The sequence below is a fragment of the Cnephaeus nilssonii genome (assembly GCF_951640355.1).
Source record: "Cnephaeus nilssonii genome assembly, chromosome: 4".
Taxonomy (NCBI): Eukaryota; Metazoa; Chordata; class Mammalia; order Chiroptera; family Vespertilionidae; genus Cnephaeus; species Cnephaeus nilssonii.
Window position 1 is genome coordinate 83603689 of NC_137075.1, and position 23222 is coordinate 83626910.

Below are 23222 nucleotides of genomic sequence, written 5' to 3' on the forward strand. Positions count from 1 at the left end.
AGGCTGACGCTCTATCCACTGAACCAAGCCGGCAAGGGCGACATTAAAATTTTTAATTGGAAAAAAAAAAAAAGGTGTGCAAATGTTAAGAATTAGAAAGTGGTTGTCTGGGAGGGAGTGGGGGATAATGGAGTTGACTAGACAGGAGCAGCACGGGGGAACTTTCTAGAGTGCTAGAAATGTTTTGCATCTTGCTTTGGGTGGTTGTTCCTCAGTGCACACATTCATCAGATAAACTTCATCAAATAAATACTTAAGATCTGTGCATTTTATCATATAGTAATTATACCTCGTTTTTTTTAAGTTGGACAAGTTTAAGTCTATCTAGAAGCTGACTTGGCTCTCAGACTACTTTTGCAAACTTTTGTTCGGACTTCCTTAAAATACGAGGAATCACAGAGCCAAGCCGAGGGGAAAGTGGCTTTCTCGAGGGCGCAGGTGACCGGCTCCCGGCTGCCCTGAGATGGCCTGCAGCCGGTCAGCCTGAGGAGGATGACTACAGCGAGGTCTAGCCTGCAGCCTGTCCCTGCGCGAGCTCACGCCTTTGCCTTTGGAGCGGTGCCAGCAGGGACCACAGCCTTCCGGCGGGCGGGCCCCAGGGATCGGACTGGTCTCCGCCCCAGCCTGAAAGTGAGACGGTCACCTGAAGCCGCGGAGAGGAGCGGAAGTGGAATGCAGCGCCGGGCCCCAGGGAGCACCGGTCAGGTGCGCAGATAAATCACGGACACCCACTGCACCTGCCCTTCGGGCTTGGCCTTAGTGCCAAATGCAGACGCAGACGCCCAGCTCGGGGGGGTGGTGGGGGGGGGGAAGAAATCTGATCCGGGCGAGGCCGCGGCGGTGCAAAGTGAAACCCACCTGAAGGGGCGGGGAGGGCGGGGAGCGGCCGCCGGCCGGGACGGAGCCCCCTCTTGAGCCGGCGCTTCGGACAATTACCCAAGTCTTACTCGGCCACCGCTCTGCCCGAGGAGGTACAGGCATCTACGCTTTTCCGTGAGAAAACCAAGGCTCTCCGCAGCTTCCCGGAGCTACGTGAGGACTGAGTTAGGATTCCAAGCCCGGCTGTCTGACCCCAAATCCTTGCTGCTTACTCTCCCTCACCCAGCGACGAGTAGGGAATCTGTGACTCCAAGCCCATCACAAAGCAGACGTGTTCCCAGTCCCGATGTAGGCGGTGCACGCAAGAGGGACCCCGGGGAAGAGATCCGTGCGGGAGATGGGGGGTGGGGAAGTGCAGTGACCGCTTCCCCGGCCGAGCGACCCGCCGGGATCTTCCGGACGCGGACGCACGGCGCCCGGCCTTCTAGCCGGCGCCCGCACTGATTGGCGCTCGCGGCCGGCCTCCCGCTCGCTCACCTGCCCCGCCCAGCCAATCGGGGCCACCGGAATCGGGGCTGCCTTCGGGAGGTGCGTGTGGCGGGGTCGCGGGGGTGAGGGGAGCTGATGCTGCCTGCTGGATGCTGAGCCGCTCTCCTCCCGCCGAGTTCCCGTCGGGCCCGCCCCATCCGGAGCCCAAGTCGCAGGCTGCGCGCCCCGCGCCCCGGGCCCCCTCGGCGCTGCGCTCCCGGCCCGCGCGCCTTAATGCAGCAGCTCCGACCCGGCGGCTCCCGGTCTCCGCTGTCTGAGACGCGCCCCGACGGCGCCCGGAGCGGCCTGCCGACGCCGCCTCCCCCCGCCGCCCGCCGCGCGCGCGCCCGCCCTCGCCTGGAACCCAGCGTCCCTGCCGGCCCGGGGAGTGGGTGGGCCGGGCCGGGGGCAGCCCCACTGAGGCAGGATGTTCACTTCCAAGTCCAACTCGGTGTCACCCTCGCCGTCCCTGGAGCAGGCTGACTCGGACGCGCTGGACATCAGCACCAAAGTGCAGCTCTACGGCGTGCTGTGGAAGCGGCCCTTCGGGCGGCCGTCCGCCAAGTGGTCCCGGCGGTGAGTGCGCCCCCCGCGCCCCGGGAGGACCGCCGGGGAGGGATCCCAGGGCCTCGGGACCCCAGGGCCCCCTACCCTTCCCTTCCCTACCGCGCTGCCTCTGCCTTCCTTTGTGACCTTGGGCTCGCCCCCTTTCTGTCTAAGCTGGGTCCCCCTGGAAGTTGTGGAGCCCAGGCTGGGCTGGGTTCATCTCTTTCTTTCCCCGGGGCTGGCGGAGCTGGGCGGGACGGCTGGCCTGGGGCGGTGGGAATTCTCCGTGGAAGGGATTAAGTCTGGGTGGGGAGGTTGGGTGTGGGCTGCAGGAGTTCGCGGCCGGGGTAGGAGCCGAGCTGGGTCCGGTTGGGCCGGACTGCTGCGGAAGGAGAAGCTCCGTCTCCAGCCCAGGGTGGCCTCCTGGGGCCCCCACGGCCAATTCCGCCGCCTTCACAGCGCCCCTCCCCCGGCCGCAGAGCGAGCGGGCTTGGAGGTGCCGCAGGGTGCCCGACCTCCCACCCTCTGCCTACCCCCTTCCCCGGCACACTGAGGGCGCTTCTGAAAGGCTCGGGCAGGGAGGGCGGGAGGGCCAGGAGGATCTGTGCCCAGCCTGGACGAGCTGATGTTGGCAACCCCTCCAGCCAGACATTGAAATAATTTTTAAAAATGTTTTTATTGATTTCTGAGAGGAAGGAAGGAAGGGAGAGAGAGATAGAAACATCCACGATGGGAGAGAATCATGGATCGGCTGCCTCCTGCAAGTCCCCCACTGGGGATCGAGCCCGCAACCCGGGCATGTGCCCTTGACCGGAATGGAACCTGGGACCTTTCAGTTCGCAGGCCGACGCTCTATCCACGGAGCCAAACCGGCTAGGGCTGAAATAATATATTTTTTAAAATAAAACCTGGGCCGTGGGAAAAGAGATCCCAGCCCTGGCAGGTGTTTCTCAGTGGTTAGAGAGTCGGGGGTTTGATTCCAGTCAAGGGCAGGTACCTGGGTTGTAGGTTCATCCCTGGCCTGGTTGGGGCCCCTGTGGGAGGCAACCAATCCATGCGTCATCGATGTTTCTCTCTCTCTTTCCTGTCTCCTCCCCTCCCCCCTTCCACTCTCTTTAAAAATCACTGAGGAGTGTGTGTGTGTGTGTGTGTGTTTGGGGGGGGGGGCGTATTCTCGGATGAGGATTAACAAGAGAGAGAGAGAGATTCCAGCACTTCAGGCAGAGAAGCTGGAACTGAAGGAGGGACTAAGCCGAGGTGGGGATCAAGTTGAGACTGAGGGGTGTGGGGGAGCGATGGATGGTCCCATCAGAAGGACTGATCCCTTGGAAGGTGTGGTGGGGGTCAGAGCAGCCTTAGTCTTTGGCACTAGCTTCCTGGTCCCCACCTCAGAGGCCACTCCCCAGACGCAGTAGCCGCTTTCCACTTAGGAATGGGCCTGAAAGGTATTGAAGGAAGGGGGAGCTCACAGCCCTGAACTTGCAGGGAGCCCCCTACGTTGGCTGGGAGCAATGGATCATCTTCTGGACAGTTTCCCCCTTCAAGGCAACCTCAGAGCTGAGATTCGATATTGCAGTGGCCTGTAGAACTCCACCCTGACCCGGCTCCCTGGAGCTGTGACCCTGCCTGGAGCCGAGGAGCGTGTCCAGATGCTCTTTCCCATCCCACTCCATGAGCTAATGTCCCCAGGACGGCCGATCACGGGGCTGTGGTTGTGGTGGTTCTGATGTTCTATTTCGATGAATAATTTAATATTCCTACAAGACCACAGAACAAATGTGAAACCATTTACGTGGCTGGTTTCACACACACACACTTTTATTAGCCCCGCCAGGCTTCTCTCTGGGATTTAGTGGGATGTAGGCTCCTCGAGTTCCTGCGAAGTTAAGCTTCTCTTTGATCCCCTCATTGGAGGCCTGGGGCAGCCTGGGGAGGGGCTTGGGAGGGGCTTCCAGCATCGTGCTGTCTGAGCGGTAGGTCCCATGGGGCCTGGTCAGGAGCAGCCTTGTCTCTACCAGGACACTTGCGGGGGGGGGGGGGGGGGCAGAAAGGTGCCTGTAGGCTCAGATCCCTCAGCAGCGCGCCTCCCTGCCCGCCCTCTTCTGCCTCTGCTGCTCCAGGCGGCCAGCGCTCCTCCAGTGGGTCTGCCTCTTGTCCTTGGCATCGCTTCTTGGTCTTGTCATCCAAGACTTCTCCTGCCAGGCATTTTCACCTGATTGCATCCCTAGGAAATGTTAGGAGCCTGAGACCCTCAGGGTATGTCCCTGACCCCTCTCCACCCACGGTGTGGGGGCCTGGCTCCTGCACCCAGAGTTGATTCCAGGGCTGGGCGGTGTCAGGGACAAGGCTCCTGGCTAAAAGCACAGTAGGGAAGCCAGGGAGGGCTTGGAGAGCTGTAGCACCCCCCCCCCCCCCCCCGGGATCCCTCAGCATCCCCACAGCCACTCCAAAACCATCTGGCCTAAGAACTCTAGAGCTGCCACTGTGCAGACTCCCCTTCCTCTGGGGCTCAGGAAAGAACTAACATCCCTTCTGCCCACTCGGGCCTGGGTCCATGGTCACAGTTGTGGAACTGCACACACACATGGTTTAGCAGCCTTGGGTCAGCAACAGAGCCAACCAGAGAGTCTGGGGTGGGAGAAGCATATGCTACGCTCAGACCCCTCACTTCCCAGCAGAGCCCCCTGGGCCCCAGTTCCCCATTTGTGAAATGGAGTCTCTGGACCTCAGCTAATTAGCGGCCACAGGAAGGCTTGGGGAGGGGGCAGGTCAGGCCCCAACCGCAGAGCTGTGCCATTAGGGCGATCGATGCCCTCGCTGGGCAGCTGAGGGGAGGGGGCCTGGAAAGGCTCCTGGGCTGCACCAATAAGGGATGGGCAGGATGGAGCCAGCTGGGACCAGCTGGGTTTCACAAAACCTCTTCCGCCCAGGTCTGTCTCGGGGCCTCCCGTCCCTGCCCCGGAAGCAGCCCTTCCCTTTCTGGGCTGGGAGGATGCCCTTGAGCTGAAGGGTCAGCTTTTTCCCCATGGGCAACAAGAGGAGGAAGGAATCAAAAACATTACTTCTCAGAGACAGAGAATCAGGGAGAGGTGTTTAGAGGGTAAGGTTGATGGCTGACCTCCGCTTACTCTGCGAGCAGTGGAGACATGGGTGCTGTTGGCAAAAACCTTGGCAGCTCAGAGGCAAGGAGGAAAGGACTGGAGCGTCCCAGCCTCGGCCAGAGTCAGCCCCACGGAGGGCTGGTCCAGCACATAGGTGAACTCATCGGCCCTCCTTGTCCCTCCTTCCCCCAGGTGTAAGGTGGCCAGCGGGTCCTGCGTCCAGCCCAGCAGCTGCTCGCTCTTGTGGGCCATTGGTAGGTCCCTGCCTCAGGGAGCTGATTCACAGTATCCACTAAGTGCCAGGGGAACCATGGAACCGGTGGCTGCAACCCCCAGACACCCCACCCATTCTGTCCCTTCTGCCTGGAACGCATCTTCCCCTTCCACGTATTCCTAAGATACTCCTATTCATTCTTCAAAACCCTCCTCTCAGAATTCCCTTGGCCAGACACCTAAACCATTCATTCCTCCTGGTCTGCACTCTTCCTGTATCTCATCCAAACTCAGAGTATCAGTGTCACTGTCCTGGTGCTTTTATAATGTCACCAGGTACTTGGTGTTTTACAGTGCCTTTGGGTGTCCTGGTTCCTTACAGTCTTGCAGTAAACATTTAAATTGCCCCAGCTCCCCACTTACCAGCTGTGTGATCTGGAGCATATTACTTAACTTCTCTGTGCTCATTACCTCACCCAGGCCATGTGAGGAATGAATGAGTTAACACGCATAATGATGCTACCAGAACAGGGCCTGGCACAAAGAAAGAGCTCAATAAACATTAGTTACTTTTTAGATTATTGATTTCTATTCTCTCTCTCTCTCTCCCTCATTTGACTATAAGCTCCTTGAGGGCAGGGAATCCTCAAGCCCCAGGGCCTAGCATAGCACCTGGCTGTCCCATGTGATTCCTTCCTGCTCTCTGGCCCGAGCCGACCAGAAGCTTGCAGTCACAGCAGTGCCGGGATGAGGAGGACCAGGCATCACCGAGCACAAGACAGAGAACATGGGCTTGTCCGCAGACGGAGGTCCCAGTTTGCCGCTTACTGGTTGCTTAATCTCTCTGTGCCTCTCTCAGTTTCCTCATCAGTAAAACTTGAAAACAAGTATCTCCATCTTTAGAGTTATTGTGAGAGATTTACCTAAGATAATGTCAATAAAACACTTAGCAAAGTGTGTGTCTTGGCACCTGTAAACGCTCCTTAATCTAGAGGTGAAAATACTATTTTTTAAGACTAGAGAGAGGAGGGCAGCCAAGGTTGACACGGACCCCTTAACCTCCCACACACTCTCCAGCCTTTACCACAGCCCCGTGGGGCAGACAAGGAGGGTCCTAAGGGCTGGGGCTAAGGCAGAGCCTTGCCCAGGACTGGAGTTGGGCAGGCAAAGTGCTGTGTGTTTGGGGACAGGAAGCTGGCCAGCTGGGCTGGAGCCAAGAGCTCCCGCCGGGAGGAACTGTGTGCGCACAAATGAGAAAGGTCAGGGGAGGCTGCAGCAGACACCGAACCTCGTAATAACGGATAATAATAGTACTAACAAAAGTCAAAGGTATTGAATATTTACCATATGTCACGCAGTGTTCTGAGACTTTATGTGAACAAGCTCCTTTAATTATTTGGACAATTCTAAGAGCAATCCTATCTAATAATAGAGTAACATGTAAATTACCATCACTCCGCTACGCCCACGATTGGGCAGTGGGAGGCTGGGGGGCGGGACTTGGGGTGGCCTATCCGGCCATTGAGAGGCACGGATCCGCTGCCACTGAGGGGGGCTACCCTGCTGTTGAGAGGCGCAGGGGGTGGGAGTCCTGCTCCCTGCGCCTCTCAACAGCAGGGTAGTCCCCCTCAGCGGCTGCGGACCATCAAAAGTGGGGGAGCTGGGTGCCTGTCCGCTGGTGCACCAGGCCTTTCAGAAGCCTCCGGCTTGGCGGAGGCTTCTGAAAGGCCTGGTGCACCAGCGGACAGGCACCCAGCTCCACCGCGAAAAGCAAAAGCGTGTAGGGGACCCTACACATGCATGATTCAATCATGCACTGGGCCTCTAGTAGGTAATATTATTATCCTCAAGTTACACTGAGGGACCTGAGGCCTAGGGAGATTAGGTGACTTGCCGTGGTCACACTGCTGGTAAGTGGCAGAGCTCCGACCCTGACTACCCCAGCTTTGATACCTACCGCCTCTGGTCCATCTGTTTCTTGCCCAGGTGCCAACGTGAGGGAGGAAGCAGACTGTGGTGTGCGGGGTAGGAGCAGGGACTCTCGCCGTGGGTTCTGATCTCAGCTCCATCTCTGCCCTAGCTGTGTGACCTTGCACACATTCCTTAACCTCTAAGCCTCAGTTTTCTCCTCTGTAAAATGGGAACAAAAAGCCCTACCTTCCAAGAGAGTTACATAGATCAAATACTCTGATTCTGGTAGAGCACTTAGCTCGGCAGCCGGCGATGGAGAACATCTAAATTAACGGTGACTGTCTCCAGCCCTTGCACAGCCAGCCCAACTCTGCAGGGCCCATTTGTTAAATCAGAGTGAATCTTCCCAGCAGCCCCATGAGACAGAGATTTGCACCCCCATTTTATAGAGGAGCTGGGAAAGGGTGACTCAGCCAGCCTGGGAGCTTGCCTGAAGCCGTGGCTGGAGGGAGAGAGAGAGATCATTGGACTCCAGAGCCCTTGTTCTCTCTCTGCCCGTGTGTCTAGTGATCATCTGCCTGCCACCCCCAACCCAAGTCCCTGGCACGGTGCTTTGCCCTGAGTGGGGAGGAGGCTCCGGAAGTCGGGAAAGCAAGAAGGTATTTGTGTTCATCAGCTCAGGCTCCCATAACAAAATACCATAGACGTCAACATCTGTTAAACTGTTCAGCTCAACCACAGAAATTCATTTCCTCGCTGTTCTGGAGGCTGGAAGTCCAAGGTCAGGTGCCAGCAAAGTCAGGCTCTGGTAGGGATCCGCTTCCTGGCTTGCAGACGTCTGCCTTCTCACTGTGTCCTCATGTGACAGAAAGACAGAATGCTCCCTCTTCTTTATTTAATTTTTTTGTTAATCCTCACCCGATACTTTTCCATTGATTGTTAGAGAGAGTGGAAGGAAGGGGGAGAGACAGAGAGAGAGAAACATTGATTGGTTGCCTCTGGCATGTGCCCCAGATCAGGGCTGGGGATCGAGCCTACAGCCCAGGTACATGCCCTTGACCAGGATCAAACCCGGGACCCTTCAGTTGTGGGCCTAGGCTCTATCCACTGAGCCAAACCAGATAGTGCTGCTTCCTCCTCCTCTTCTTCTTCTTTTTTTTTTTTGGCTAATCCTCACTCCAGGATAGTTTTCCATTGATTTTCAGGGAGAGTGGAAGAGAGAGGGACAGAGAGAAACATTGATGTGAGAGAAATACATCGATTGCCTCCTGCACGAGCCCCGACCAGGCCCCGGCCGGGAAGGAGCCTGAAAGCAAAGTACGTGCCCTTGACTGGAATCGAACCCAGGACCCTTTGGTTCGCAGGCTGACACTCTGTCCACTGAGCCAAACTGACTAAGGCTGCTTCCTCTTCTTATAAGGCCATGATTCTGTCAGATTGTGGCCCCACTCTTTTGACCTCATTTAACCTTATTATAGTAGGTGAAATTGATTTGTTACATGTCATTTTGCTTAAAGTTGCAAAACCTATCAATGACAGTAAGTGAGGACTTACTGCACCTCCTAAAGACTCGATCTCCAGACAGACATTGGAAGTTAGAGCTTCAACATGTGGATTGGGGGAGGAGATATAATTCAGTCCATAACGGAATTGAAAAGGGAGGAGAAGGGCCCCCAGGAGGCCACCTGTGCTGCTGGGCTCACACTTCCCTGTGGGTGATGTGTGTTCAGACCACGGGGATGCATCACTCAGCCCTGCCCTAGAGCCTCTGCAGGTTGGTAGAGTGATAAGCACAATCTCATTTGATCCTCACCATGATCAGATGAGGTCGGTATTATTGCGCCCCCTCCCTCCCCCCATTCTACAGGCAAATAAACTGAAGCTCAGAGGGTGAGCTTACTTGCCCAGGGCCCCCCGCTGGGAAATGGCAGTTCTGTGTGATGCCAAACCTGTGTTCTTAATGACTGTGACGTTCCCTAGAAACGTCTCTCAGCTCACAGGACTGAGGGGGCATAGCCTGCCCTCCAGGAGCCCAACATGGTCCTTGGGACAAGATGGGCACACGGGGTGTGGCAGGGGCTCTAAGTGCCAGTGCGCAGCCCAACCAGCAAGTGCAGAAGGAGCTCAGACGGCAGTGCGGGCTGGGCTGGCCACCAGGGGTGAGGGGTTCAGCCAGATGAAGAGCGAGAGGGAGGGCATTCGAGGGAGAAGTGCGTGGTCTTTGCAGGATCATGCAGGACGTAGTGAGGTGGGAAGCAGTGAGCTCAGTGTCTGGCTGAGCAGAGAGGCTCAAGGGCAGAAGTGGGGGGGAAAGCTGAGAATGGACAAGGGTCAGGTGCTGGAGGCCCCAGAGTGTCCTCGCCATCCTGCAGAGGGTGGTATTCATGTGCTCTTTCCCCACTCGGGCTAAAAAGGTCACCTCTGAGGTCCACAGCTCCATGTGGTGTCTGGCTGGGCCGGGAGGGTCAGTGCAAATAGAGAACATGGGTGGGCGTGAGACACACCGGAGGACAAAGTGTGCTTCACTTTCCTGGGGGAGGCGAGATGGCAGCTGTCGGCATCCCGGGACCCTCCCCGCAGGAGCTGTGGCTCAGAAAGATCACAGGGCTGGGGGAGTCTTCTGAGATTCACTGACCTCATCATGCCCACCAGCAACTTTCCAAGCTCCTCACAAGAGGTGTGCTGGTCAGTGGTTAACAGCGGGCTCTCCTGGGGCGGAACAGTGCTTTGTAGCGTCTAATGATTTTCCTGGTGTAAACACGCCCACTGTGACGCCCAACGTCACTGAACTCAGAGCAGAGGAGAGTCACACTGTTGGCTGGTGTGAGCCCATCTGAGCATGCTCCAGCTGACCACTGCTCCCAGCTCTCCCAGGCCCATCACGTCACCAGTGCAGTTAGCAGGGACCCTGGGGGGAAGGGGCCGGCCACCCTGGGTGTCCCTGAGCCCTGGGGCTTTAAGGCCCAGGGGGATCATCTTATCTTAGTCAGCTCCAGCCATTAGTCCTACAGGGGTCCCCAGGTGGGTGCAAGAGCTCCAGATACGGGCATCAAGGCTGTCGTCTCCCCAACAGTCAGAAAGCACCAGGGGCCCAGAGATCCTAAGTTAGACCTGAGTCCCAGAAGGGGGCTGTGGAGCGAAGGGAGTGCAGATGTGACGTGCAGGCTGCAGGCCTGGCCCCAGAGCTTGGTTCCCACAGTCATTTGACCCCCGGCCTTCATGATCACTTGAAGGAATCTTGTGTCTTCTTCTCCCCTCCCCCCCTCTTTCTGCCCCTCCTGGGATGGACCCTAAGGGACTTGAGACAATGGCTCAAGAGGCTGAGGATACCCATGAGGAAGTACCACAGGTGCCCTCCTGTGCTGAGGGTGGCGGCTCAAGAGGGATGGAGGAGCCAGCCCTGAGGGCCTCCCATCAGCTGCCCACGGGTGCGCGGATCGGGCTGCCTAGGGCAGCAGGCAGCTGGCCAGCTGAGGCCTTTGCCCAGATGCGGAACTGAGTCGGTGAGATTGAGTCGTGGTAGCCCCCTGGACTCCCCATGTGAGTGCAGGGCCCCCAAGGACGCTCTGGTCGTCCCAAGAAACCTCACCCTTCTCTCCTGGTTGTCCCTCTTTCCTCACCACCTGCTCTAGGTTTTTCATCATCAAAGAGAGCTTCCTTCTTTACTACTCTGAAAGTGAGAAAAAGAGCTTCGAAACCAATAAACACTTCAATATACATCCTAAGGTGAGGGGGCCTCTCCCCAGGGCCACACGGGAGGGCCCAGGGGAACATTGAGGGAGGGTGTTCTGTTAGGGTGGAGGACTGTGGTCTAACAGAGTCTGAAGAACAAATCCTTCTTGGGGCACAAGACCCCCCCTGCCCGTCCTGGGTTGGGCCCCCAACCTCCTGTGCCCAAGAGCCTGCCCCGCCCCGCCTCTCCTTTCTGGGAGAGTTCTCGTCTGGCTCCCAGCCTGGGGCCCTCAGCAGGACCTGGCTTTGGCTAAGGGCTCCCACAGGCCTTGAGTGACCTGGGCTGGGTGGGGTGAGAGCTGCCTGTTCTGGTTCTTTCTCAGGGCGTCATCCCTCTGGGGGGCTGCCTGGTGGAGGCCAAGGAAGAGCCCAGCATGCCCTATGCCATGAAAATCTCCCACCAGGACTTTCATGTGAGTAAAGCTCTCATCTCAGCCTGGGCTCAGCCGGGACAGAGCAGCTTCTCTGGGATCCTCCAGGTGCCTGGGGGCAACCCCTCCATTGGCCTGGCTTGGGGGGGCGGGGGGTGTCAGTGCCATAGGATTGCGGGGTGCGGGGAGCAGCCCTGGGCCTGCAGAGGCCTGGGGCGGCCTCCGTGTCCTCAGAGCGGCCTTCTCTCAGGTGCACCGTGGCCCCTCTTCCTGGCAGGGGAACATCTTGCTGGCAGCGGAGTCTGAGTTTGAGCAGGCGCAGTGGCTGGAGATGCTGCAGGAGTCGGGGAAGGTGTAAGTGCTCCCCGCAGAAGGGCAGCCTGAGGTCTAGAAGGGGAAGGGAGGGGTGTGGGCTGGACTGACCCTGCTCTCTGTCTCTGCGGGGGTCCCGGCGGGCACTGAAGGCCCCAGGAGAGGGCAGGGTGGGGAGGAAAATGTCTGGGCCTCCTTGAGGACAGGGCTGTGGGAGTTGGTTAGGGTGGGCGAGAGCATCTGTGGGGGTCTCCTAAGTGAGCTTTGAGCAAAGGGAGCTTTGCTTGCCTAGGGTCACAGGTGGCAGACGTGGACTCCATTTGTCTCCCATTCTCAGTGAATCCAGCATCACTCGTAGGACTTGGCTGCCTCCCAACCCCAGCTCAGCTCCCCAGGCCCACCATGAATCCTAGCACAGACAGGTCTTTGCAAATCAGGGTCCACATCACAGAAACCTCCAGCCCCACACAGTCCATTCACACGTAAACTCTGGTCCTGGCACCTGCCGGTTCGAGCTGGGTCATGCTTTCAGTTCGACCAATAACACTGAGTGCGTGCCCCGTGCCAGGCCCTGCGCCGGGTGGTGGGCATTCAGTGCTGTAGAAAGCAGCCAGGAAGCAATCTCTTCTTTGCTCCAAAAGTGCTGCTGGTCCGGCCCACGGTGGCCCACTTTGCAGCCTGGGCCAGCCTCCAGGGACTGAAACCGATCCATGCTGGTGGCATGCCCAGAGCCAGGGGAGCCAGGGTGGATGAGAGCTGGGATTCTGGAGAGAAGGGATGGGCGAGTACAAAACACGCACATTCTCTTTCTCCTCTGCCCTTCTGTTTTCACGATTTTGTGTTTCTTCTTCCTCTTCTCTCCTCTGTCCCATCTGCCCTCCCTCCCCAGGACTTGGAAGAACGCCCAGCTGGGAGAGGCCATGATCAAGAGCCTGGAGGCCCAGGGGCTGCAGTTGGCCAAGGAGAAGCAGGAGTATTTAGGTTGGCTGGAGGGACGGGCTGGGCTGTTGGAGGACCCAGGGGGGTGTCTTGAGTGGGGCTTAGCAGGCTCCGAGGAGCCAGACGCCAGCTTGGAGCCTGGAGAGCTTACTAATCAATGTCCTGTTGGCCAGCATGACAGGGGGCAGGAGAGCCTGGTGGTTTGGGGCCTGGGCTCTGGGCCCAGCGTTGTCACTTATCTATCAGCTGTGTATGTCTTCCGGCAGCACAGCCTCTCTAAGCCTCACTTTCCTCATCCTTGAAATGGGGACAGAAATAGTCCCTGGCTGTTGGAGGTGGTGTCGGGATGGGTTACATGAGAAAATGCCTGTAAGCACTGTGTCAGGCACGCAGTAAAGGCTCCGTAAACGGAGTCGATGTTGTTGCCTTGCCCTGGACCCCAGATCCCGGGCTTGCCTCCAGCTCTCACACCCCAGCCCACTTTAAACCTGACCACAAGGTTCCAGGCCCTTGTGCCCTGACCGGCTGGTTAGCATGCTGCTTGGGAAAGAAGAAGTTGAGTCTGAGGTTTGATCCTTCGCCCGGGACCCTCTTCCCTGCCGCCTCCATAGACACTTGGGGCCCCAACACTGGTTCCCCTCTGCCTGCTGGTTAGGGTGGGCGAGAGCCCACCCATCAACCCCCAGGCCCGCCCATCCCCACGAGGCAGACACTATGCAGAGGGGGTGCCGAGACTCTCTCGAGCTTCCAAGGACAAGGCTGTGCAATGCAGGGACAGTGACAGGAAGGAGGGCAGCAGCTCCCACCCCCAGGAGGTGGCCCCACCCTTCGGCTGGGCTGGTGCGGCTGTGCTGGCCTCTTCCTGGTGACAGAGGTGACCGCGGCATCAGCCCCTCGGGACCGGGTCTGGAGTGGGCTTTTCCTGAGAGTGTGTGTGCTCACTTTGGCAGACAAACTGATGGAGGAGACCGAGGAACTCTGCCTGCAGAGGGAGCAGAGAGAGGTAGGCGCCCATGGAGGCCGCTCAGAATTGCTGCCCTTTCCCACCCCTGCCCCATCCGTGGACCCCTGAACAGCCAGGCCAAGGTGTTCTGGCTCATGTTTCTGGCATTCAGGAGTGATGTGGGGGAGCTGTGCACCCAGGGAACTGTCTGGAAAATCTGACCGGCAGAGCAGCGAGGCCAATGAGAGGACAGTGCTTGAAACTTGCCGTAGCTTCTTGGCAGGAAGGGTACTAACTAGTATGTCTTCTGGTGAAGGCCTGGAGAGGAAAGTAAAGGGGTAGGTGACCACCTAGAGAAAGAGCCATCCCCAAATTTTATTAGCTGCGTTGGTAGGTAATGAGCTGCTTGCCGTTGATGATATTCACAGGAGGCTGGGGTGGCCTCTATTAGTCATAGGGGGGTTTCTGGCACCTTAAGAGTGATTGGGTTGGATGATCTCAGGGATTCCTTCATTCTCTAAATGTCGATAATACAAGTCCTGAGGGGACCAAGCATTGGCTTGAGGCAGCCTTATGGGGTTAAGGAGGCCCTTGCTTCATTTCAGGGTGGGGAGCCGGTAAAGTCCACTTCATTTGGAATCTCCGTGCATCATTGGGCCTTGCTTGTTCTGAGGAATCATTACTTCCCCCCAGAAGGCAGAGTAGGGTAGTGGTTAGCAGTGGGGGCTCTGGAGCCAGGTTAGCTGTGCATTGGACCTTCCTTCACCACTTCTAGCTGTGTGATCTTGGGCAAGTTACCTCACCTCTCTGAACATCAATATTCTCACATGAACAATGGGGATAATAGCCCGGCTGGCATGGCGCAGTGGTTGAGCATCAACCTATGAACCAGGAGGTCACAGTTCGATTCCCGGTCAGGAAACATGCCCGGGTTTCGAGCTTGATCCCCAGTAAGGGGCGTGCAGGAGGCAGCCGATCAATGATTCTCTCTCATCATTAATGTTTCTATCTCTCTCTTCCTCTCCCTTCCTCTCTGAAATCAATAAAAATATATTAAAAAATAAAGTAAAACAATGGGGATAATAATTGAACTGATCTTATTAGGGATGTTGTGAGGATGAAGTGAGATGTTAAATATAAAAACTTGGTACATTGCCTGGCCGGAGTAGCTCAGCTGATTGAGCATCGTCCTGTGCACCAAAAGGTTGTTCAGGTCCCAGGCGGGACACGTACGAAGGCAACCAATCAATGTTTCTCACATCAATGTTCCTCTCTCTCCTCTCCTCTCTCTCTCTCTCTCTCTCTCTCTCTCTCTCTCTCTCTCTCTCTCTCTCTCTCTTCCTCTCTCTAAGCTTGTGCTCGGTGAGGATTTAAAAATAATAATAATAATAATAATAATAATAATAATAATAATAATAAAAATGTTTGGCACATAATGTGTGCTTAATGAATACCTGTGTTTGTTAGTATTACAATCAGTTGTTATTAATTATGGGCCCGTCTTGCACGTGAATTGCCTGAGGCCCAAAGCTGCAGGGTGGCTTGCCCAGAGAACCCCACAGAGGGGGGCCACTTCTCTTTGCCCAGCTGCTTCTCCTTGTCCTCTGCCAGGCCAGTTACAGGGTTGGGCCATCAGCCTTGGCTCAGTGCCTGTCTCTCGACCTGACTCTTGCTTACTCCTCACCCTTCCCAGCCACCCCTTACTGGTCTCTGAAACAGGCCGTACAGTCATGTCCCATAGTACCCCAGACATTCTCAGTCCTTGGCCCAGGCTGAGTGCTCCATAAATGTTTGTGGAGTGACTCAGTGAATGAACATTTTTTTAAACTTTAAATAATTTTTTATTTTTCAATTACAGTTGACATACAATATTACACTAGTTTCAGGTGTACAACCCAGTGATTAGACATTATATAACTAAGTGATCACCCCAGTGAATCTAGTACCCGTCCGACACCACACATACTTATTACAAGATTATTAACTATATTCTCTCTGCTGTACTTTACATCCCTGTGATCATTCTGTAACTACCAATTCGTACTTCTTTTTTTAAAAAAAACAACAACATATTTCTTTATTGATTTCAGAGAGGGAGAAGGAGAGAGAGAAACATCAATGATGTGAGAGAATCATTGATCGGCTGCCTCCTGGACTCCCCCTACTGGCGATCAAGCCTGCAACTCAGGAATGTGCCCTTGGCCGGAATTGAACCTGGGACCCTTCAGTCCACAGGCTGACGCTCTATCCACTGAGCCAAGCCGGCTAGAGCCCAATTTGTACTTCTTAATCCCTCCACCTTTTCACCCATCCCCATAACACGCTCCCATCTGGCAACCGTCAAAATGTCCTCTGCATCTGCTGGTATGAGTTTGTTTCTATTCTGCTTTTTCGTTTATTTTGTTGTTGTTGTTTTTTAGATTCCACATATAAGTGAAATTATATGGCGTTAGTCTTCCTCTGTCTGACTTACTTCACTCAGCACAATAACCTCTAGGTCCATCCATGTTGTTGCAGATGGCAAGATTTTATTCTTTTTTTTATGGCTGAATCATAGTCCACTGTATATGTAGACCACTTCTTTATCCAATCATCTATTGATGGACACTTAGGCTGCTTCCATAGCTTGGCTATTGTAAGTAACGCTGCAATGAGCATATGGATGTATATCTTTTTGATTTAGTGTTTTGGGTTTCTTTGGATAAATACCCAGAAGTGGAATTGCTGGGTCCTCTTTGTCTCTTTGTCTTAAAATCTATTTTGTCTGGTATAAGTATTGCTACCACAGCTGTTTGTTTGTTTCCATTTTCATGTAATATACTTTTCCATCCCTTTACTTTCAGTCTGTGTATATTTTTCAATCTGAAGTGAGTCTCTTGTAGACAGCATATGTAAAGGTCTTGTTTTATTATCCATTCAGCCTCTACTAGTATACATCTTTTGGTTGGAGCATTTAATTCATTTGCATTTAAAGTAGTTGTTGATAGATAATGTATTTATTGCCATTTTATTATTCATATTTTTATCTTTTTTCTTGTTCTTCTTAAAGGAGATCCTTTAACAATGAATGAACATTTTTTATTTTTGTAATTTTACATTACATCTTGACTAATCCAGTAGGACAATTCACCCTCATTTTTCTTCCAAAATTTTATCAGCTATTCTTGCCCATTTATTCTTGCAGCTGGACTTCAGAATCATGTTGTCAATTAACAACAGTAAAAAAATCCAAATCCTCCCTGGCCAATGTGGCTCAGTGGTAGAGCATGGCCTGTGCTCTGAAGGGTCACAGGTTCAATTCCCAGGCAAGGGTGCGTACCTGGGTTGCAGGTTCTATCCCCTGGCCTGCTCAGGGCAGGTGCAGGAGGCAACCAAATTAATGTGTCTCTCTCCCATTGAGATTTCTTTCTCTCTCTCTCTCTTCCTCTCTCTCTCTCTCTCTCTCTCTCTCTCTCTCTCTCTCTCTCTCTCTCTCTCTCTCCCCATCCCTCCCTTCCACTCTCTCTAAAAAATCAATAGAAAAATATCCTCAGGTAAGGATTAAAAAAAAAAACAAAAACAAATACAAACAAATAAAACTCCCAAACCAAAACCTGTTGAGGCTTTGTGTTAGGATCGCATGGGTTTGAGGACTGGCATGGTGACAGCAGCGGTTGGGCCTCCGTGTCTCCAGGTTCTCATTCTAGGTTCCGCCGTAGAGTTTTCCCACGCCGTCCTGTACGTTTTGAGAAGTGAGACTTCTGGTGGATTGTCAGTGACTTAAAGACAGGTAACGCAGGAAGCCAGGGGATGGGATGGAGTGACAGACACAGCCACTGGCAGGGAGAGAGACAGACTTATCCATCAGAGAGGCTAAATCTGGGGCAGCAGTCAGCCGCAGGAAAATTTAGACACTCTATCTAGGTCTTTAGCCAGGAAATGAGGGCAGTGGGGACCCACTGCACACAGGCCTCGCTTAAAGCCATAGCACGCTGAAGGAGGGAAGCCTATCAGCTGTGAACTCCCTGGGTTTTGGGTACAGAATGTGAGAGCCTCACTCGGGCCCAGCTGGTTCCCGAGGTGAAGGCTGCTCTGGGCAGGCCGGAGGGAGAGGACTGTGCCTGGGCTCACAGTCCAGGTCAGCTGCCTGCTCCAGATCAGGAATAGAACTCACTGAGTCCTTCTGTCAAGGTTTTTTCCTTCCTTCACTTAATCATCCATATAATGGATCTGCCTGTCCCCTGCCCACTCCAGGTCACGGAGATTGTCTGGGTGTGCCTTGTGCCACTTAGAAAGGCATTGGGGACAGTGGCCCAGTGATGAGATGGAGATTCTCTGGTCTCTGAGGGGCTGCTTGGCCTAAAGGTGTGGGATCAGGAGACCCAGATTCGAGGTGTGTTTTTTGTTTGTTTGTTTTGTGTTTTTTAAAAATATATTTGTATTGATTTCAGAGAGGCAAGGAGAGGAATAGAGAGATTGAAACATCAATGATGAGAGAGATTCATTAATCAGCTGCCTCCTGCACTCCCTACACTGGGGATCGAGCCCGCAACCCGGGCATGTGCCCTGACCAGGAATCGAACCGTGACCTCCTGGTTCATAGGTCAGCACTCAACCACTGAGCCACGCCAGTTGGGCATCGAGTTTCAGCTCTACCACTGACTGTATGGCCTGGGACAAGTTAGTCTCTCGGACCTTCAGTTTCTCCATCTGCGACGCTCTGATAACAGTAATGGCTGTGCCTACCTAGTTCCTGGGTCGCTGTGAGGCTCAATGAAATAGAAAGCAGGGAGTGCTTGGTGACCTGGCAAGGCCCATGCAGATGTGTGCTGTGAGATGGTGCAGCCCTGATTCCTTCCACGTAGCAGAAAGGGCATGAGCAGAGAATGCAGGGGCGGCCACCCTGGGCTCATCTGCCCGGGGCCAGAAGACCATGTTCTTCCTTAGTCCCAGGTCCCTCTGGTGTCCCTGGCTCCCTGTGTCCCCATCTCTCTCACTCCCTGGAGGAGGGCAGCCTGCCTATTTTTTCTTTTTTGGCCGAACTGTGAGTGCTCAGCCTTGCACATGGGCAGGCTCATGGGAAACCAGCAGTGCCCAGGGGCAGTCAGGCAGGTTTCTTGCTTCCTGGGGTGCTCCCGTCAGAACACAGACTCGTGGAGTCGGAAAATATCTCCCACTTCAAGGTGAGGCTCTTTGCTGACCTTCCTGATGGATATTGATCCTGATCCTGTGATCGTTACCTTGGCATTATGGCTCCGTTATTTGAAAGTTCTCTCTTTCGTTGAGCTGGGATTTGCCATCTGCTGACTTCTTTCCAACCTTATACCCCTGCAACGTAAGTCAGGCCCGAGAGTCAGAACGAACGCTGTGTGATGGGGAAAGGCTTTCGCTGAAGCAGGTCTTGGCCGGCCTCAGCTGTGGCAAGGTTGCTACGAACACTCATGCCATCCTGGGCTGCAGGAGCAGAAGGTTCGGGATGCTCTGAGTTTATAGGGTGGAGGTTTCGCTCTAATCAGCATTCTCGGGCTGCACCTGGGCATCAGCTTCATTTAGGAGCCATACAGGTGAAATGAAAGGCGGAAAAGAAGTGAGCGGCCGGGGTGGAGAGTGTCTTTCTTTTTCCTCTTTAATACAGAGCCTTTTACTAATGGTAGAGATCATGCTCTTTGTGGAGAACAAACTTACCCTTGATCTCACCATTGACAGACAGCTCCTGTCAACTTCTCTGTGTGTTTCTTCTCAGTCTTTTAAACATGTATTGTGTGTATATACATATCTTAAGCTTAATAGGATCATATCAGATATTCCATTTTATGGCCTGCTTTTTCATTATACCTTTATTAATATTGTACATTCAGCAATTTTTCATGTCATTCAGCATTCTTTGGAAACATCTGTTTTAGTGACCATGTACTGATTCGTTAATACGTGATGTTTAATTTAATTAATCTTCTATTTTGGGACATCTAGGCTGTTTTCACTATTATAAATTACATCACAGTGAGCATCCTTATACATCAATCCTGATCTACTTTTATAATTATTTCTTTTAAAATTATTTTTTATTTTTATTTATTGATGAGAGAGAAAGAAACATTGATTTGTTGTTCCACTTATTTATAAATTCATTGATTGATTTTTGCATGTGCTCTGACTGGGGATCAAACCTGCAAACTTGTTGTATTGGGACAACTCTCACCAACTGAGCTGCCCAGCCAGGGCCTCTAATTATTTCTTTTTAAAAATATATTTTTTCTTTATTGACTTCAGAGAGGAAGGAAGAGGGAGAGAAGGGTAGAAACATCAATGATAAGAGATTATCATTGATCAGATGCCTCCTACACGTTCCACTCTGGGGATTGAGCCCACAACCCGGGCATATGCCCTGACCAGGAATTGAACCATGACCTCCTGGTTCATAGGTCAATGCTCAACCACTGAGCCACACTGGCTGGGCTAATATCTTTAGGATAGATTCCTGTAGGTGGAATTACTAATGCAAAGGGCAAAAACCTTTAAGACTCCTGATTGATGAGCTAGTTTCCTGGAAACACATTCCCTTAGGGGGAAAAAAGACTCCTGATGCCTATTGCCAAATTGCTTTTCAGAAACTTTGTACCTATTTACACTCTTATTAGCAGTGTATGGACATTTCCATGGCATTTAAATAATTTACTTTCTCCCATTTTCAATTACAAAAGATATTCCAGCCCTGGTTGGTTTGGCTCAATGGATGGAGCATTGGCCTGTGGACTGAAGCATCCCAGGTTCAATTCCGGTCAAGGGCACATGCCCGGGTTGCGGTCTCGATCCCCAGTAGGGGCCGTGCAGGAGGCAGCTGATCAATGATTCTCTGTCATCATTGATGTTTCTCTCTCTCTCTCCCTCTCCCTTCCTCTCTCTGAAATCAATAAAAATATACCTATATATAAAAAGATATCCCAGTGTCATGGTAAGTACAGGGAAATATTTGTAAGTCAGAGTCCTGGAGAAAGGGGCTCTCCAGGGAGAAGAAACCAAGGGTGTGGGGGGCATCCTCCAGCTGGGTCCCGGGGGACCTCTTCTGTACCATCAGAAGCCAGGTAGCTACAAGAGCCGGGTGCCTATAGAGCCAGCTAGCTTCCCTGGCGGTTTTTCAGGTCTAAACTCAGGGATGCTTGCAGCCTATCACTTCCCCGGCCCCCTGAACAGCCCTCCCACAGCAGGCAGAGGCCACAGAGAGGTTTATCATCACTGGCAATACCAAGTGTCAGCTACTGAGAATGTATCCAAATAGAGGTTTTTCAAACTTCTTGAAACTCTGAACTTTTCTTTCATTAAAAAGAGGGGGTTAACAAGCATAAAGTTTTAATTATATTTATATTATGTCTATATATGGCTGTGTCTACTGCAATGACACATAACTCCAAAATATTAGTGGCTTTGAACGGCGACCATCTATTTCTCACTCAGCCACCTGGGTCAGCTGGGGGCTCTGCTCCACATCTCCTCTCAGGGATCCAGGCTAATCCAGCCCCCAGCGTTTGCAACAACAGTGGCTACTATGGAAGGGGAAAGGGAACATAGCGTGTCAGGCCCTGTCTCTTAAAGGCATCTGCCTGGAAGTGACATACTTCTGCTCACATACCATTGGCCTTAGCCAGTCCCATGGGCCCGCCCAGCTTTTGCAGGTACACTGTGGCTGTGCGGTGTGCCCAGAGGGGCATCAGAATGCCAGTGAGCAGCCCTCATGGTGACCATCAGTGAGCCACACCAAGAGAGACAATAATGATCAGAAAGAAAAACTTCTTTGGGTAAGAAGCGTAGGAAAGGAGGGCTTGGGGTTTGGAATCAGATCTTCCCTTTCCTTTAGGTTTTATTCTTTCTCTGTATCTCCTCAAAGCCAATGGCAACTTCCCCCTCCAGCCAGCTCCACTCCTTGGTGGGGTTTCCATGACCCTTGAGAACAAAGACCCTGGGTGAAAAATGAGAGTATCGTTTGGAGCTAGAAGATGAGAAAGAAAGTGGATCTAGAAGTAATATCCTTCCACAGTGTGAAATGTGGGGGAGCAAAGCTGTCATCACAAACAGGCTTCTTTCTAGCCAAGCTTCACGTGAAGTGTACCCCCAACACCACCTGCCACTGGAGCTCAGAAAACAGGAGCCCGAGGCCACATGCTTGATGGGACACCCTTACGCTATCAGCATTCCTGGAGGGACTGGTGTGGCCTGGAGGCTTCTGGCTCTTCTGTTCCCTTGGAGCTGAGTGTAGGGGAGGCTGCGGCCACCTGTGCTCATTGCTTCGAAGATGCTGAGAAAAAATAATTCTTTGTCTCTGACTTTTGGGGTGGGAGTGGCTTCTCTTTGCCACTTGTAGTAGATGTCACTTCAGGGATCTTTAATGGAAATACATTCTCCCCACTCTATCCTCCGGGGCTTGAGGGCCAGCCAATGTGCCTTAGGGTGGGAGTGACATGTAGAATTATCATCGCGTCCAGTCACAGGAAATAATGCTGGGATCATTTCTAAACCCTGCCTTCAGCTTGCTGAGTGAGCCCAGGTCATCACAGGTTTTGGTTTGGAGACTGTCATTGAGGGGATCAGGGCTCAGCAGGACTCAATTTCAAGTTTGGTCCAGCGCATGCCCCAGGCTGTGCTGAATCCCAGAGGGTCCCCTGGGTTAGAGCGGGGGTTCCCTTTGCTGCCCGTGACTCTTGCTTCTCTCCATTCTCTTCAGGAGCTCGAGCGCCTTAACCAGGTGCTGGAGGCTGAGAAGCAGCAGTTTGAGGAGGTGGTGCAGGAGCTGAGAATGGAGCAGGAGCAGATCAAGAGGTGGTGGTGGTGCCCTGGAGGGGAGAGGGAGGGAGGTGCCTCCGGGCTAGTACAGTATTAGGAACAGGTTCCTGGTCAGTCCTGGGGAGAGGCCCCAGCCCAGGAGGTCCTCTCTACGTGATGACTTGGTTTGATCTTTCTTCCCAATGCTCCAGGCCTCGGAGTGTGCCCAGAAAAAGCTGTAGTTCCCACACAAATAGGCCACTTCTGCCCACTGAGGCCTGAGGCAAGGGCAGGTGCAGACAGGCCTCCCCTAAGCAACAAGCCCTCCTGCCGCTGTCAACCCTTCCTTTCCCAGGGCAGACAGGACAAGATTAGCCACGATCCCCAACATTCCCTGTCTCTCTCGCACAATCCCTTCACATTCTGGCTAGTGGTATCCCTTGGGATCTTTAGTCCTGTGTCTGGTGTACAAACCAGTTGCACATTATAATCATTTAACAGAATTAGAGTCTCCTAAAGGTAGAGCCCAGGTATCTGTATTTTTAAAAAGCCCCGCAGGTCATTCAGATGCAGCCTGTCCAGGCATGTGGAGACCCCTGCTCTGGGGATGGTGATGGTGGTATGATTATCCTCATCACTGTCGATCATTAGCGATAGCAACCATCTTACAAAGGAAGTCATTTGACATATAATTGAGGGAGGGAGAAACTCAGAGGATCTTACCAAGTAAATAGCCGAACACCTGCTCACTTTCAGAATTGTGCCAGACCCTGGAACAGAAGACTAGTCCTCTCCCTGAAGATCTGGTGGGAAACCAGACTGACACCCGGGAAACATCAACACAATAATGTATAACCAAGTGCTAGGAGGCATGGGGCAGCCCTGTGTTCCAGGGATTGAGATATATGCACCATCCTTATGGGCTTGAACAGAGATGGGACTGATCTGGGCCTTGAAGATGGATTTGAAAAATTGGGCAGGAGAAAGGGGAAGGCATTCCAAGCAGGAGGAGGGGAAACCAGGTGTGGCCTGAAGGGGCCCAGCTTGTTAAGAAAGCAGCAAGGAGTTTGTCGC

General features: G+C 53.4%; 1 protein-coding gene across 2 annotated transcripts in view; it reads left to right on the forward strand.

The window, feature by feature from the left end:
• Positions 1-528: 528 nt before the first annotated feature.
• PLEKHD1 (pleckstrin homology and coiled-coil domain containing D1) overlaps positions 529-23222 on the forward strand; it is a 28788-nt gene continuing 6094 nt past the window's right edge. Inside the window, exons 1-7 of one of the 2 annotated variants that reach the window (XM_079769817.1) lie at positions 529-1923; positions 10751-10844; positions 11174-11263; positions 11472-11575; positions 12423-12514; positions 13423-13475; positions 22111-22205. In XM_079769817.1, the coding sequence (XP_079625943.1) occupies positions 1775-1923; positions 10751-10844; positions 11174-11263; positions 11472-11575; positions 12423-12514; positions 13423-13475; positions 22111-22205 (677 nt within the window). In that variant the 5' untranslated portion in view covers positions 529-1774. The remainder of the gene's footprint in view (positions 1924-10750; positions 10845-11173; positions 11264-11471; positions 11576-12422; positions 12515-13422; positions 13476-22110; positions 22206-23222) is intronic. The other variant, XM_079769818.1, reaches the window with a different exon arrangement.